This window comes from Talpa europaea (genome assembly GCF_964194135.1).
Source record: "Talpa europaea genome assembly, chromosome: 2".
Classification (NCBI taxonomy): Eukaryota; Metazoa; Chordata; class Mammalia; order Eulipotyphla; family Talpidae; genus Talpa; species Talpa europaea.
Window position 1 is genome coordinate 48,250,862 of NC_140068.1, and position 17,333 is coordinate 48,268,194.

The window sequence follows — 17,333 nt, forward strand, 5'->3', positions numbered from 1 at the left end:
ATTTGCTTAAATAGCACAGTACAAACCTACCAGTCCTATAAGGTAGTTACTAGTTACATGTGGCTATTGAGCATTTGAACTATCAATAATATATAGTGTCAAATACACCCAAATTTCCAAAGACTTAGTAGAGAAAGAATGCAAATATTTCAGTAATAAATTTATATTGATTACCTGCTTAAATAATAGTATTTCTGATACAGCTGGTTTAAAAAATTAATATTATTGACTTTCAACTGCTTTGTGTATATTTTTAACATTGCTATTAAAATACTTTATGTATGTACCTTGTGTGAGATTTTCATTAGCAGCAGTGGTATAAATGACTACATAAAAATGCACCCTTCTTTTATAGTTTATATGAAAATTCAGTTTCTAGGCTTAAAGTAGGACATGAAAATGACAAATTTCTGATTTTTAGTAAGTCTTGAACCTTAAAGAATGCATATCTGAGTGGAATTTTTTTGAGTGATATAAGTCATCCATATGACATCAGATATCAGGAACAAACATGATGAATGACAATCACATATTAATGGTTAGGGACAGAAGTATAACTCTTGAGTTAATGTATCCTTTTCTATCTCTAATTCATTACATGTGGTACTAATTAAGTTTTGGAAAAAAAACCTACATTGTAGTATTCAAATTATATTGATAGTTGTAATGCTTTTTGAGATAACTGCATAAAAGTATAAACTTGCCATGTAAAATTGATTTATAAAACCCTTAATAGAATTATTTGCAATATTAGCTCATATCATGCCTACAATGTCAAACAATTAAACCACAGTTTGGAGCCAGAGAACTTAATAATTTATGTAATATTTTTTAAGAAACACACAAACTGATCTTTAAATGGGTATTCATACCGTCATAAATCCATCCAGCAAACCTGAATCAGGCTTCGGAGGTGCTTGCAATCGTTCCATTGACCACTTTTCAATGATGGAGGAGACCTGGGTATTTTCTGTATTTAATATCCTGAATCCTGTCATATTAACACCACTGTATCGATAGGGTTCTACATCAAGAGCAAAGAGATCCTGAAAGACAAATTTCTTTGTGTTATTACCCACATGGTATAAGTATATTTACAGCATCTGTAATAGTCACTTACTTTTGCTTCCTAAGGATAGTTAGAACCATTGTGTCTCAAGTGATATTAAACATTGTTAAGTCATCAAAATTCAAATAGATTGTCCTTTGCTATGCAAAATAAACCCTGTACATTAACATGTATATGTATCAAATTCTGATTCCACCACTGGAACAAAAAGCTTGTCTACAACCTACCCTATAGATGTGCCTAAGTCTCCTTCTCCATGTGAAAGAAAGCTTGCCCTTGATTTCTTTTTTCATTACTATTTACTTTAAACTGACTAGGTGTGTTTTCTATGTCTTGCTTGCTTAACTGTTCATTGCTATTCTTTCAATTTTACTTTACTTTTTTAACAAGTCATGAAATATGGCTTCTAGGGAATGAAAACTGTATAAAATCCTAGGAAAAAAAGTTAAGATGGGCCTTTGGATTTCAAAATCCTTGCAGTTCCTTAGTCAACATTGTCAGAAGGAACCCTTTAGATTCTGATTATTACTTCCAGTCTATATAATTGAACATTCTTGCTTTGTCTTTCAGTTTTCCCAGGAGATAGGAATCCAAAGCAGTGAGGGGAATTGGATATCATCATGAGAACATATAGCATTTGGCACTTTGACCTCATTCAAACTGGTATTAGCTTATCCTCAGATTTTATAGACAGCAGTAAGAACCAGGGAAATATTACTACCATTGGTTCAGTGTACAGCTTGTCTTAGACTCACACAGCTCCACAGGCTCTATAAAACTAATATAATTCAGTGGGGGAACAGTTGAGATTGTCCTGAATTGTGCTCTGTGATGTGAAAACTATAAGGTTTTTATTTTTCAGAGTTTACAATCTAGCCAGAGACTGATTGGTTGTTTTTTAGTGGTAAATAAATAATGTGATACAGTATAAACTAAGGGGTAAAGGTGTAGAAGTGATAAGTGTAAGGAGTTGGAAACAAGATAGGTGACTTATTTTTAAGTCAGAAACATCTTCATAGAGCAGTTGGATCTTAGCTGCTGTTAAAGAATAAAAATGCCTTTGATAGGAAAGAAGAGCCCATTCAAAGCATCAGTAGAGACACCAGAACTAGAAAGCATAAAGCAAGTTCATAAGATCGATCAAGATCAGTTTGGTTAAGAAAAAAAATTCATGAAAGAATAATAGCAAAATAAAATAGGAAAGTCAGGTTAGAATCAAACTAAAAAATAAGAGTTCAATTACGGGCTAATGAGTTCAATGTATTCTAAAGTATTTTTTTTTCCTTACTAAGATACATTCTTGATGTTCTTAAATTCTTGTGATCATGATGAAACTAAGTTGCAATAGGATTGAAGTAAAATTTTGCTATTGAATAAAGGCTCCTACTAACTCGCTGTATGCCTACCACTAAATTCCATAGAGGCTGCAAAAAGTCATTTGGTGGAAAGCGATACAGAGGTACAACAAAGTCAGTCTTGGTATTTACCAACAAAATACAACCTACTTCACAAAGAATCTCTTTGGAGTTTTTATTACAGAAATCCATTGTGTTTAACTAAATTGTAGTAATTTGATCTGGTAGCTTCAAGAATCCTAGAAGCAAGAACACCAATTGGAAGACTTTTGAGTGAACAGAAAGAGAGAGCATTGGTTAGAGTGGTTATTATGAGAATGGAGAAGAGGAATCCAAGAGACATTATAAAGAAAAATCAATAGAATTTTGTTGGTGATACAGGAATTAAAGGTAATGGAAGTTTTAAAGGAAATAAGGGTCAATTTAGAAGATGCACATCAAAGCTTAAATAATTCAAAATTATTTCAATGTCCAAGCCATTAGAATTGTTCCACATAGTAAAAAAAAAGAGTATTATAGATAGAACAAACATATAGATCTCATCTGAACAACAATTATTGGAGCTATAAATACATACCAGTTCTTAAGAAAAATAATTTAAGAAAAAATAGAAAATTGGATGTGGTAGGAGAGGTACCATATCCTGGCCATATCCTGGCCCCTCTTAACATGTTTTCACCTTGGTTTAGATATTAGAAACTACTAGGGAGTAGAACTGAATGGCCAAGTGAAGCTCTATAATTGGAAAGCAGGTAGGTTCTGGGGTTTTGTTGCTCCTCCTGGCTTTGAATTGCATATAGGGACTTAGAGGGACTTGGAAGGTGACACATGGAGGAGAAACATGTAGAGACACTTGAAAGAGACACATGGGGATGAGAGAAATGTGGAAAGGCTGTGCGGTAGACACAATGGCAGCTGTTATCTTTATTGATACTATGTTTTTGCTTCTTTTGTCCCAGACTTGCCTGGTGCCTTTCGCCCCTTTCTAATGTTCCTCTGCCAGAAAGCAAGCTTTCAGGCCTCAGTGGCCCCACTGTGGGTCGTCCTTGTTTGACTCTGCATTTGCCCATGAGGGGATGGGTAATTTTGGATGTTTTATTTGGAAACATTTATTATAAATGTCCTCTGTTCTCCTACCTATGCTGCTTTCTTTGTCTTTATGAGGCAGATGCAAGACCCTGGTTTGGAGTATGCACCCCTTAATAGTTTGGGGCCCATGCGTGCCACTCAGTCATGTACTAAAAGATGAGTTCCAAACTTGAAAACACTTTCATATTTGGGGAATGGGCAGGAAATAATTAGTGAATGAGACACAGAGCTGTTTCACAGATGAAGGAAACCAAAATAATATATTAGTAAATAACAGGACTAAGTGTAAAAAGGCTTGAATAAAGGGCGATGTCAGGTTTTTATGTATATTCTGGAAAAATTGTTTGGTGGGTTTGTGAAGACAAAAGATGTAAGGTAACATTCAATTTTCTAATTGTAAATTAAATCATATTATCTTTATTTGCCTAAATACAGGCAAAAATTAGAAAACCTATTAAAAGAGCAACTTATTAAACTTAAATTCTGTGAAGTGAAAAGAACTAACAACATAAGAATTTGTGCTTTTATAAAACATTGATTTCCCAGCAAACTAATCTTAAAATCCATTATGTTCTGGAAGTCCTCTAGAGCAATATAAAAATAAGAGATAAAATTTTGAATTGATATCTGAAATAATATTGTCTGAAAATCATCAGCTTCCCACCAAGATATTAGTTTTCTGTAATAATTTCTCCTTGGTTTTATCAAAATAAAATAAAGTATAACTACAAAAATGTCACTCATTATATTACTTCTGCCTACTCAAAAACCCATTTCCATGTTGAAAAATCAAAATAATATAATTAAAATATTATCTTTGTTTTAGTAAAATACTCACCAAAGTGGTAAAGATATAATGATAGTATTCTGTCATCATTCCCATAGCTAATGCCTAAGAAGTAAAAAAAGAAAAAGAAAAAAGAAAATTAATATTAACATTAATATTGAAGTACACATTATATGAAAAACATTTATCAATAAGACAAGTGAGAACAAAATAGTAGGATGTGATGAGGAATCATCCTATAATATTCAGATTGCATTAAAATTGGGTCACACTAAATCTTTCCTCCATATTTAAAGAAGATTAGTGGTTACTGAAGGAATTTTGAATCAATTCTCTTGATAAAAAAAGTTATTAGTTGAATGTTTGCAATTGTAAAGCTTATGGCTTTACATATTAAAGGAGGCATTATATTTGTCACAATACCTGAAATTAGCACAACTTAGTTCATTATGTTAGTAATATCTCCACTCCAAATACTCTAATGAGAAATATCATTTTATTTTGATGAACAATATTACTCTATTAGGAAAAACAGTGCTGAAAAGTACAAAGCAACACGCAATTTTCTTGAAACTTTTGAAACATTTCATTAGCATTAATGAAGTCAATATAATTTACTACTGCTATTTAAAAAATACAGGTGACAAAATGTTTTTTAATTTTTATTAACAGTCCTACTGCAAATGACTGTTTTATTTAACATTTTTATAGTCTTCCTCAATCATAAATTATTAATTTTAAAATAAAAACATTTGGATTAAAACATCTGATCATAAGAAGTATTGATTTCCGCTATCAAATTACAGAATTCCTTTGAAATAGCTGTAAATCAATAAACAATTTTAAGTGATGATTATAGAAAAATGATGTATTTTAGAGTTGAGTGAAATTCTTAATAGGAAACAAGTATTCTCTGGTGCATCTAAGGGGCTTTCCCACAACTATCTACTACACAAATTCATTGGCTGAGTATCTCCTCCAGGTACACCCTACATATTCTATGTTCATAGATAGGTCTTAATCAGTTAGCCAGAATAAAACTTGTATTTTTACATGACTTGCTCAATTATGAAAGGATATGTGGTGGGCCTCCCTGGTGGCCTATGGGTTAAGTCTCAGTGCTACCACCACTATGGCCTGAGTTTGATCCCCTGCCAGGGAGTTAACCCACATATGGCACAGAGACCTCTCCTATCTCGTCCATTGCACCTTAGCAGTATATTTTAGTAAATCCACCTGTTCTGTTTCCCACTCTGTCTCTGGTGAATCCTTTCACCCCCTGCACTGCTGGCCTACACAACAGTTTTTTCACACACACATACACACGCAAAGACAGGATATGTGTTTGTGGAAAAGCTTGGAAAATATAAAGCGCATTTCTTTTAATCAAGGAAGGGTGTCATTGGTTAATATCAGTTGGTATCAAAGAATTGAAAAGGAAGGAATTTAGGAATCAAATCACTAAATAATATTTCTTCAATAGATAAAAATTAAAAACGCCAACAATGCTCTGATGAAATTTGCATCTTAAGCAAAAAAACAAATGAAAATTTCTCTTATTAAATGAAATTTTAGGTTATCTTGGCAGAAAGCATTTATTGCTCTTAATTGATAGGTACCAAATTTTTCCCAACTCTAGAACCATTTAATGGCAGGTTAGGATTATCATTGCTGATATATTTTACATTAGCAAATTAAGAATTGAAAGAATAGCGATTCAAATGTATAAATGGTAATGACTCTTATTTAATCCTTAAAATGCTTAGATACTATTATAAGCACAATGAACATTTTAAATAATTTAAATTTTATTAAAAATCTTATAAAGTAGGTTCTATTATTAGAGTTATTTTACAGGTTAAGAAGGCAAAATATAAGAAAGATGAATAAATTGGCTAACAAATGGAGACAATGAGTAAACATGAGCTCCACGTCTCTAACATTTGGAGACAGGACATAGAGCATAATTTACCTCATTTTACAAAATGATTTAATTTGTATCCCCAAAGATGTAGATCCATTTTAGGATCTATGCATTCTAAACATTTTTTTTTTCCTTTTGATAATTGGAAAACCTGAGTATATTTCAACAGTATTTGAAATTGTGTTTTGGAGGCAGGGGTAGACAGGAGGCATTCCTTTTGACATGGGCATTCTGCACCAATTACAGTTCCTTTTCATCAACTGAAAAAAAGAAATCTGTAACAGATAATTGAGGACTGTTTGTGCTTTCTGTGCACCTAGCAAGACATAAAAATTATAATTAAAAGGTTGAAAAGTTCTTTGTTTTAATCCCACCAGAAATTACTAATTAATATTTCAAGAAAGTGTTCCTAGCTATTCATTTTTGTTAGTGCTGTTTATTTATTTATTTGTTTATTCATTTATTTATTTTTTTAAGATTTATTTATTTATTTATTCATTTATACAAAAACCGAGGTACAGGTCAGATGCGTGGGAGGGTGAGAGGATTCACCAGAGACAGAGCGGGGAACAGAACAGGCAGACTGACGAAATTCACTGCTGAGGGAGCAGCAGGTGAGACAGGAGAGGTCTGCCGTGCCATGTGGTACCCTCGCTAACCTGCTGGGATCACTGGGATCCGAACCGGCGCTAGAGAGGGTGTGGACAGCTTCACAGCGCGGCGCTCAACCGCCTGTGCCACCAGGGGAGGCCTTGTTAATGCTGTTTATAGTCTAAGCTTTAATAAGAAAAAAATGAATCTCTTCTATTTAGATGATATGTTGTAGTCATAAATAATTCTTGTTTTCAAATGACTTGAATGCACATTTCAAGTCACAATAGAGAGAATAAAATTAATATCTTATTTTTAAATAACATAAGAGTGGCCACAAAAGAAAACTGTTTGAGTAATATTGTCCCTCCAGGAAATAAATACCACAAATTAATTTATCCAAAATCATAATATTATTAGAAATCCCCAACATGGAATATTGTTAAGATCAATGGGATCTAATCTAGTTAACACTGCACTTATCTAGCCATGTAATTTACAACCAATTGATCCTTCAGGTTGTATGCAGAAGCTATACTGCTCAAGGCTGACAAATGAAGGGATGAGCTATATATAAAGTTGTTAAAATTTAATTGAATTTTGGTTCTTGCTGCTATGGGAGTTTATTTGTACATGTTTTCTATTTTTCCAGGTTTGCTATTTTGATTTCACACTTTTTGAACTAGACTTTCAAGTCAATGATTACCATTTATTCTTTGTGATAGAATATTCTAAGAGACTTTACTGTTGAGCATCTCAGCCCTGTCACAGGAAATTCTCTGGCATATCTGAGTGAAGAATTCCTTTGTTATGAATGCATGTATGCCGATTAGTACACTCAGTTTGCCTCAGAAGAAATTGAGGTAGACCCAAGCTTTTAAAATTTTCATGCAGAAAAATATCAAACTCACTGTTGCTCAACATTCAGTAAAAGTTCAGTCAGTTTAAGTGAGTAAATTAGGCAAACACATAAGGTTAATTAGGGAAGTCTATCCTTTTTCCTGCTTACTTCTAATTCTTTGGATTAAGTTAAACTCCCTGAAAGTCTATCTATATCTGCTTTCCAATTCTTGTACCACTTCTTTGGAATTCCAACCTTAGCAAGTCTTTAAGAGTCTGAGAAAAATTCTCTGTACTATAAAAAGAGTACTATTAAATATACTACTGCATTTACTGGAAGGACATTATTTGCTTTCTTCTCAACTTGTTTTCCAGAATACCAGTTTCAAATGTGTTTTTTTTCCCCACATTTTTATTGTCCAATTTTATAGGCAAATGCATCTGAGACCAGATAATTATTATTTTATATATCTTCTGTGGGTATTACAAGGATCTAAAAACAGGTATTCTGTGTAATAATGTCACTTAGACTTCATCTTAACTTTCATATTCTCCTTTTACCTTTGTTCTGAGTTTGATCTGGTAGTCCTAAAATTATGTAATTTTCTGATATATTTAAATATTATCTTCATTTTGCTTTCATTTTGAAAGCAGAGTAGGTTACACATAAAAAGACAAATATAAAATAATAGCTAGATCAACAGAAGGCAGAATGAATTCTGTTATCAATGATGATAGGTACTCATACCTGTCAGATAGCAAAATAGGTCAGTTTGTTACTCTAGAGACAAGACAACTGGTCATTTACATACTTGTTGGAAGCCAAGAGAAAGCAGACAAATCATAGTGTGCTACTTACTTCAGGCATTAAAGAAAGTTTTCCTTTCCAAGTCTGTGGATGCTAAACGTGATCAAGAATTGTCTTGGTATTATATGAATTATTCTTTACTCAAGATTTCAGTGCTTACTTTATTGTATCATTTTATTCATAACCAAAATCACACAAAAACAATCCTCATATGCTTTATTACCCAAATATAACACTAGAACAATTTTCCAAATCCAATTAAATATTTTACTGTAGTGAAACTAACACTGGACAAACATCTGCTTAATAATCTAATCATGTTTTAACAGGCATTTATTGCTGGTAGTTACATTTTATGCAATATAATTTGACATATGAATTGGCATAACTCTCCAGTAGAGATACTTTATCTTATACATGAGAGGTTTTAAGATAGTTGACTAATTCCCAAGTACTGTGGTTTCAATATGTATAAGAATTTAAAATGTGAAGCCCAAAGCCTCCAGTTTAAATCCAAGCTCTATTACATAGTTTCAATATAACCTTATTACTGGTCATTTAACCCTAACATCAGTGCTCTTATCTGTAAGACATGAGCTAATAATAGTTACTATTTTCCAGTGTGCGGTTAGATCTGAAAAGGTGTTAAGTAACATTAGGCAGTTTTGCTACAAAGAATTATTTCATTAGACTGATTTAGTATTATCTTTATATATAGGTTAAACTTATTCTAGACTGAATACTTCTTTTTAAAGATTTATTTATTTATGCATACAAGAACTGGGGTACAGGCCAGAGGTGCTGAGAGGATTCACCAGAGACAGAGTGGGGAACAGAACAGGCGGATCTACTAAAATACATGCTGTGGGGAGCAGCAGGCAAGACTGGAGAGGTCTGCTGTGCCATGTGTGTAGCTCGATAGCCAGGAATTGGAACTAAGGCTGCAGTGACTACTGATAGCTTCATAGTGCTGCGACTTAATCCCTTGAGCCACCAGGGAGGTCCTAGACTGAATATCTCTTATGAGGTGGATATGAGTGACCCTTCCTTGCTGCTAGACATTGATCAAATCACCTACCTTTCATAAGATTCAGTTATTTTGTAAAGTGGAGATAGTTCTTACTTTATTTGGCTGTGGTAATAATGAAAAAAAAAAAACATCAAATATCTAAGGAAACTAACTCACAATAGAGGCCAACTAAATAGAATTTTTTTTCTCTTTTTCCTATTAATTGATTGCAATGGTTCAGTGGCTCAATCATTGACTCTTAGTTTTTTCCTTCATTTTAGTACAAAATAGAAATACTTATGTTAATTAATATTCAATTAATAAATCATATTTTAGCCATTTGAAAATAAGTTCATAACTTCAAACAAACTGCATTGAAGATCATCAATATTACCATTCTTTTGTTTTGAGACATTTAAAAACAATTTGGAGACTTTTAAATCAGAAAATTACACCAAGATGGCTTCCCTGGTGGCTCAGGAGTTAAAGACACAGAGCTATCAAGCTATCGCCAGCCACTAAAGCACAAGAGTTCCAATCCAGGCCAGCCAGTGAGCTGTGACCCACATGGAGCAGCAGACCTCTCCTGTCTTGTCCGCTGCTCCCTTCAGCAGTATATTTCAGTAGATCTGCCTTGTCTGCTCCCCACTCTGTCTCTGGTGAATCCTCTCATCCCCTCAACCCACACCTCTAGCCTAGACCCCACTGCTTGTATGCATAAATAATTCTTGAAAAAAAATTAATAGTAACACTTTGATTAAAAAAACAACAACAAACTTTAAAATGCAATTTTTTAAAAAAAAATAAGAATTTAAGTAATTTAAAGATTACCTGTTTCAAAATACCTGCTGCCATTTCATGGCTACAGTCAAAAATTACGTGGAACTCCTTGCCTCTTTTCATTTCTTTTAGTAAGGGTTTTGCATCCTTTGTATCAGCAGGTAACTGACGGATTTTAAGTCGAAGATTATACCTTGATGGAGCTTTGATGAGCTCTTGCAAACGAATGAGACCTTTAATGAAACAGAGGGAAAAAAAGATGTTAGAGAAAAAGCAAAGTGAAAGAAAGAACATAAAACAAACTCATTTTAGTGCCTGATTTTCTTGATCTTGTAGATGTGCATTTCACGGTGTCATCATTGAAACCCCAGTTTAACTTTTAAGTTTTTCCTTTAATTGAGGCAACATTGGTTTATAACACTGTATATGATTCAGAGGCACAGGTCACATCTCTTCAGAAGTTGCACCACCACAGCACCCATAGTCTTTCACCATCGCCCATTGTGCCTATTTCAGAACTCCTGATATCCAGGGATTTTGTTTTTTTTTTTCCCCAAATGGTTAAAAGTGTAACTTTTCAAATTCTTTAAACTGCTTTTCTAAGTTATGAAAGAGATACATGACTCTCCATCCACATCTCAATTCCACCCCTAGTAGACTGTAACTATTAGTGACTTGACATATTATTCTTCCACATTCATTCTGCATATTTCTATACGTAGGTTGAGTTTGGTTTATATTTGACATAAATAGTAATTCTGTGACAATGCATCGTGGATCATTGCAAGCCAGTGATTATTGTTCTAACTTGTTCTGAATTAACATCATGTGTTAGAATGGACATAATTTATGTAATTATTCTCTATTGTTGGAAACTTTGGTTATCTCCTACCAGACAAGTAATGGTCTAGTCATTTGGTATATATGTAAGGCAAAACAACTTTCCTTAGGGAAATAGACTCTCACTAACCTGAATCACAATTGAATTACTTTAGGAAATAACACTTTCTTTTGTGTTGTTTTCTAGATATATTAGCTTCAGAAATAAATATAATCACAGATATTCGTAACCCAAAAATTTTCCTGGACAAGTAGCTTCTGGCTATATGTTTCAAAAATAAAACAAATTAATAAGTACATTTTCAATAGGTCATGAAACTGTTAAGGATCTTAAAATAATGGAGGCAAATCATTGAATTTACTCTTTTATGGAAAATTCAAGTATAAAACCCTTTAAAAACATACAAAAGACTCAACATAGAAAAATATAACATGAAAAATAATCATCCAATTCTGTCTTGGGTCAAATTAAATAATTTCCTTTTTCTTGTTCTACTCTTCTTTCTTACCTACCTTGTTCAATCTCATGTCTACATTTATCTCTATTTCTATTCACCCTGAAAAGCTACCTTCATGGTATGAAGTATGTTGGTATAACAAAAAATAACAAAGGGAAAATGTTTATAAATAACGAATCTGGATATATGTTTTTAATTTCTCTGTTGCTTTCCTTGGAAAAAGGAATAAAAATAGATCTTATTATGACTAAAAATCTACTGTATACTAAAAATCCTGATACTTAGAAAAATGTAATTTTGGGGATTTTTCCCACTCAATTTTTAAATAAAAAACAGACACCACTGTGTATTCAGTGCTACATATACTTTACTATGCAGTAGTTAATACAGTTAGTGCCATGACTGATTTTCAGTATTTTCATGCTGTACAATGTAAAAAGTATGCAAATTACCTGTGTAGTGTTTTTCTATTTTAAAATATTGTTTCATTACATTAAACTAAAAGCTTCAGCACAGTGAAAGCAACTATCATAAAAACAAAAGATACCTTACCAAATGGGAGAAAATATTGATACATCATACATCTGACAAAGGGTCAATATCCAATATCAAACAAAGATCTCATACAACTCAACAATAAAGAAACAAATAATCCAATCAAGAAATAGCAAGATCTAAATATCTAAATAGACACTGCTCTAAAGAAGACAAAAGATGGCCAATGGGCATGAAAAATACTTGTTGGAGACCCCTAAAGCTTGTAGTACTAAGGCAAGGAAAACATCAAAGTCATGGCTAAAAAACTGATCAACTCAGGTCGGAGGACTGGCCTGTGTACAGATGGGGATGTTGTTTCTTGTGTCTGTGAAGCTATGTCTAGGGGACAAATGGTAGTAAAACTTTTTAATTTTTTTATAAATAAATAAAGAGTATAATTGCAGTAAGGCAGTGGCTCCCAAACTTTGGAAGTATAACAGTAATCTGTGAAGGTGGTTACAATCTAAACACCTAAATCATAATCTTTAGGGTAGGACTCATGCAGGTGTATTTTTAACAAATTCCAGGAGATTTTTCTGAGTGAGGTCTACTTTCCCAAGATTGGTCTGATTAATATGAGAGACCTTATGAACTACCTTGTTATAGGAATAGGATAGGACACAAAAGTAATATGATAGGGTAATATAGTAACTAGTAGTGAAAGATAATAAAATAATTCAACAAATATTTTCCAATTTCATTAGGGAGGGTAAGTCAGAAAATTATAATTAAAATGAACCATGGGCATAAGAGAAAACAAAAAAAAAAATGACACTAGCATTTATTTACATATGACACAAATGTTTACTAAGGTCAGGCACTGTTCTAAACATTGGGGATATAATGAAGATAAAAGACAAAGTTCCTGCCAAAGCATGCTAAAAATGTACAGTGGAGCAAAGGTTATTAAGAAAACAATTATAAATGAAAAGCTACAAATTATATGTTGGTGGAAAGAGTACAGATTGTTGAGGAAGCATGTCACAGGGTCCTCTAACTCAGAATGTTGAGTGCTCAGGGAAATTATCCTAAAGGAGGTTACATCTATGTTGACACTTGACTAAAAAGACAAAGAGCAGAAGGAATAAATTGACAATAACAAAAAAGCAGTTTTTATACTATCCTTGAGATAAAAGAGCCTAGGCAATGACAAGATGCAAGGAAAAAGTTGACAAATATAATATGAAAAGAGGGCATGGAACTCCTTAAGAGGGGCTAGTAACATTTTTTTAATTTTTTAAATTTAATTTTATATATTTTTACATCATTTTTTCATTTTTGCACGATGTATGCATTTTCATCTTGGTTATAGTCCCCATCAAATTCCCACCCCTCTTGTTTTGATCCTACTCCCCCCACCCTGTTGTGACTATGGTTTATAGTTGCTTATTGATTTTGATTTTTACTTTATTATAATTAGTTTTTTTCCTGGTCCCTTATTTAGGTTTTCTAAACGCTTGCTATGAATGAGACCATCCAGTATTTTTCTTTTTCTTTCTGGCTTATTTCGCTAAGCATGATCCCTTCCAGCTCCATCCATGTTACTGCAAATTGCATGCGTTTATCTTTTTTTGATTGTTCAGTAATAGTTCATTGTGTATATGTATCACATCTTCTTGATCCAGTCATCATTTCTGGGCATTTGGGTTGTTTTCATAGCTTACCTATTGTAAATAGTGCTTCTATAAGTTACTTTAGAGAAAAAGGAGTGACCCACTTGGAATTTGCATTTCAAAATCACTAAGATCCTCAGTATGGAGAACGGATCAGAAAAGCTGAAACTGAAGGAAGGAAGAGCTAGAAGGCAGTCGTAATTTTGCAGGTTTTGAAAGGAAAGTTGTGTGTTCAGGCAAGAGAACAGGAAGAGAAGAAGTGGACGTAGTAAAGAGAGACTTTTTGAAGAAGGGCAAGACAATGATGTAGAAGACTGAGTCAGGGAAGTTTCTCAGATTTCTAGCGTGGGCATCTGATGAGGGAGGGTATTTCCAGAGTATGAAATCATGGGAGGATCAAGTTAGTGGAAGATTCAATATGAGTGGAATGATCAGCCATGACTAGAGTTGTTGGTAGATAAAGAAATATTAAACACTTTAAGAAAGGGTTTATTCAATTTACACCCAAGATCACTGCCAGCCCCAAAAAGGACAATTTCAATAAGAATGTAGCAGTAGGTTGTTGTGCAGTTAGTAGGAGTGGGAGGTAAAAAATAGATCCCCTCAGAACCATTTTTCATTTATTTCCACGATGTAGTTTAGTACCCATACTAATCAGATCTAATCCTCTGATAGAAAATTACCATCTCCTTCTTAACCCATCATTAGATCTTTAACTCAGTTGCAGATTCACAGGACACCATAGTTGACATATATATTAGATGGTAGTCTTGTGTAGATCCGTAGTTCTCAAAGTGTGGTCTACAGTTTCCTGTACCTTTCAGAAGGGCTCCTGAGGTCCAACTATATTCATAATACCAATACTATGAGGCTATTTCATTTATTTTATTCTATCACACATGTGCAGTAGAATGTTCAAGATGCTATAACACCTGTGCTATCACAGTGATTGAATGAGGAAGCAGTTATGAAAATAAGGTATCTCCCATTAGGCCAAACATTAAGGAGACTTATTAGAATGCAAAATAACCTCACACTTTTAACTAATTTTTTTGTTTTAGAAAATATAGCTATTTATCATTAAAATATGCTAATTCTGAAATATATAATGGACTTATTGATATTAAATGAACTAATGTTTTAAAGTATTATTACAAATATAATATGTAAATATAACAAAATTACAAATCATTTAGAGATCCTAGACAATTATTATGACTATAAAGAGGTATGAGAACTAAAATTGAATTATCTTTAAATCTTTTTCTAACTCAAAATTTCTATGATTCTCATAAAATTATATACAAATGCAAATCAAACTGCATTTATAAACTGCCAATTTTAGCTGCCTGAAGAAAAGAAAGCTACCCTTGACATGCTTACCTCAGAAGACTTTGTGCAAGTCAAATATAAACTAGGGGAATTAAATTTATCATAGGCAGAGACAGATTGGCTGTTGGTTTTGAATCTCAGTTCAAAACCCTATGACTTACGTCATTTTGTACAGGTATTATATCTCTTAGCTTTGCTTTATTTTCTCTTTTCTAAATAGGATAAAGCCATCTATATATTAATATATAACACAACAATAAAGAACCTGTTAGATGGTAATGTTAGATGGTAACATGGGAAGAATATAGTTATTTTAAAAGACATGTTGGTTCTGACCCCAATCCCTCCCCTCCCGCCCTCCACCCCCCAAAAAGTGTCTCTTGGGGTCAGAATGGGGGGATTGCAATTGTATGGGGAATATAAAAATAAAAAAAGACATGTTGGTTACTAAATCTGTTCTTAGAACTTATTTTAATACTGATTTAAACTGAAAATCTCACAACCCCCAAATTTTAATCAAACTTTTAAGAGATTAAATCATTATCACTGGAAAAGGACAAATGAAGCTAGAGATTAGCCCAGCAAGCCCAGCAGTTTGAACTGAAAAAGTTCAGCTGATTAAAAAATAAAATAAAAATTTACTAAAGGATAAAACCCACAAATAGTATTTGTAGAGTTTATCCTATGTATAAATACTGCCAAGTATTTTCAAGTCTTTTAAGAGCTCATGTGTATAGTTCATTGAGCCATCAGGTACAATAAATATTTGCTTATTCTCTTTACAGGTATATATCCCTGCTGGCATTAATGTAACAGATTTCAGTTTGCCAGCTTCCCTCAGGAATAATATTGAAGAGCTAAAAAAAAATTAAAAAAAAAAAACACTGCTGCAGGAGGAGCTATCATCTTCTGCATGAGATTATGAGTGAATTGTCCTCATCCAGTCACTGAACATAGATTTGCTGTGTCTACCATGTGAAAGGCATTGTTTCATGCAGAAATAGAGATTGGAATAATACTATTTATTCAAGCATGAGATACAGCTTGACTGGTGTTACTGACCCCCACCCCATCCTATTATTCTCTACAAATTTTTTTCTGTAGTGCTTTCACATTCAGTTTTTGGAATAAAAATGGTTCAGCATGTCTATCAGTTAGAAGAAATATGGAGAGTTCTTGAACTACTGAAAGTAGGATAAACATTTAACAACTCTCACTTTCCATCATTTCTTATACCAGGTGCTTACATAGTCCTCTCTTGGCTTCTAAGCCCTCATTGCTCTATTCTACACCATTATTCAATAATTCCATTCTAGATATCTGGCTTTCTGCATTATCTGACATTTAGATACAAACCTCTGTCACATTTTAGAAGAATGAGTGGTAAAATTACAAAATGGAAGATGAATTCAAGACATTCAAAGAATGGATATATACTATCCAATTTATATTGGCGATTTGATGGTATCCCTGCAATTTAATTTATGTGGAGAAGTTTTTTATCCAAAGGAAATGGTCTTTATACTTCAGGAATGCTTTTTAATTACAACACTGGTGAGGCATTTTCCTCTATTTATCTCTATTGGTCTCCCTACCTCCCTCGATGTCCCTTTGCAACATGGGTTCTAAAAATGCCAGTTTCATCTGAGTTTCCTAATCAAATAAAAGTAAGCCTTTCAAAATAATTGGGATGGTTTTATGTAGTCCAGTCCTTTGGTCCTTAGTAAAAATGGAAAAATAAAATGACCCACCTATTAGGTGAAATAAAAGATTAATATCTATTTTGTTGAAAATGTAGCCAATAACAATTTCCAAACAACAACTTTCTGAGATATAGTTTACTTTAACAAATTTGGCACCCATTTAAGTTATTTAATGAAAGAGTAAATTATAACTCCTTAAAACAGTCTTTTAATTAAAATGCCCCCTTTTACCCTAATGTAATTAGTGGATGTAATGATAATAAAAAAGAAACAATCTGCACAGATGGGACCTGAAAATCTTCTAACAAAGAAGAGCACCACATTGCAATTATCCCTTTATTTTGGTAGATGAGTAACATTCTATTCCCTCTAATTCCTTCACTGAGAGTACATTTTTGTTTAACCGTTTTTTACTTTCAATTATTTTAGCAGTAGCTGGAATCAAGGTTTATCTTAAGCATACAGAGAATAGAGGTCTGAGCTGCTCTTTTTATAAGTTGTCATCAATTTAGCTTTTAAGGAGAATCCAGAAGGAGCCATTTATGCACACTCCAGCTGGCACTTTCTTCCAAAGAGATCAATCACACCACCTCTCCAT

General features: G+C 33.1%; 1 protein-coding gene across 3 annotated transcripts in view; it reads right to left on the reverse strand.

The window, feature by feature from the left end:
• GRIK2 (glutamate ionotropic receptor kainate type subunit 2) overlaps window positions 1-17,333 on the reverse strand; it is a gene marked incomplete at both ends in the record, with an annotated part of 584,968 nt that overhangs the window by 316,446 nt on the left and 251,189 nt on the right. For all 3 annotated transcript variants that reach the window (XM_084228044.1, XM_084228045.1, XM_084228046.1), the window contains 3 exons: window positions 873-1,046; window positions 4,352-4,405; window positions 10,304-10,485. In XM_084228044.1, coding sequence (XP_084084170.1) covers window positions 873-1,046; window positions 4,352-4,405; window positions 10,304-10,485 — 410 coding nt within the window. The remainder of the gene's footprint in view (window positions 1-872; window positions 1,047-4,351; window positions 4,406-10,303; window positions 10,486-17,333) is intronic.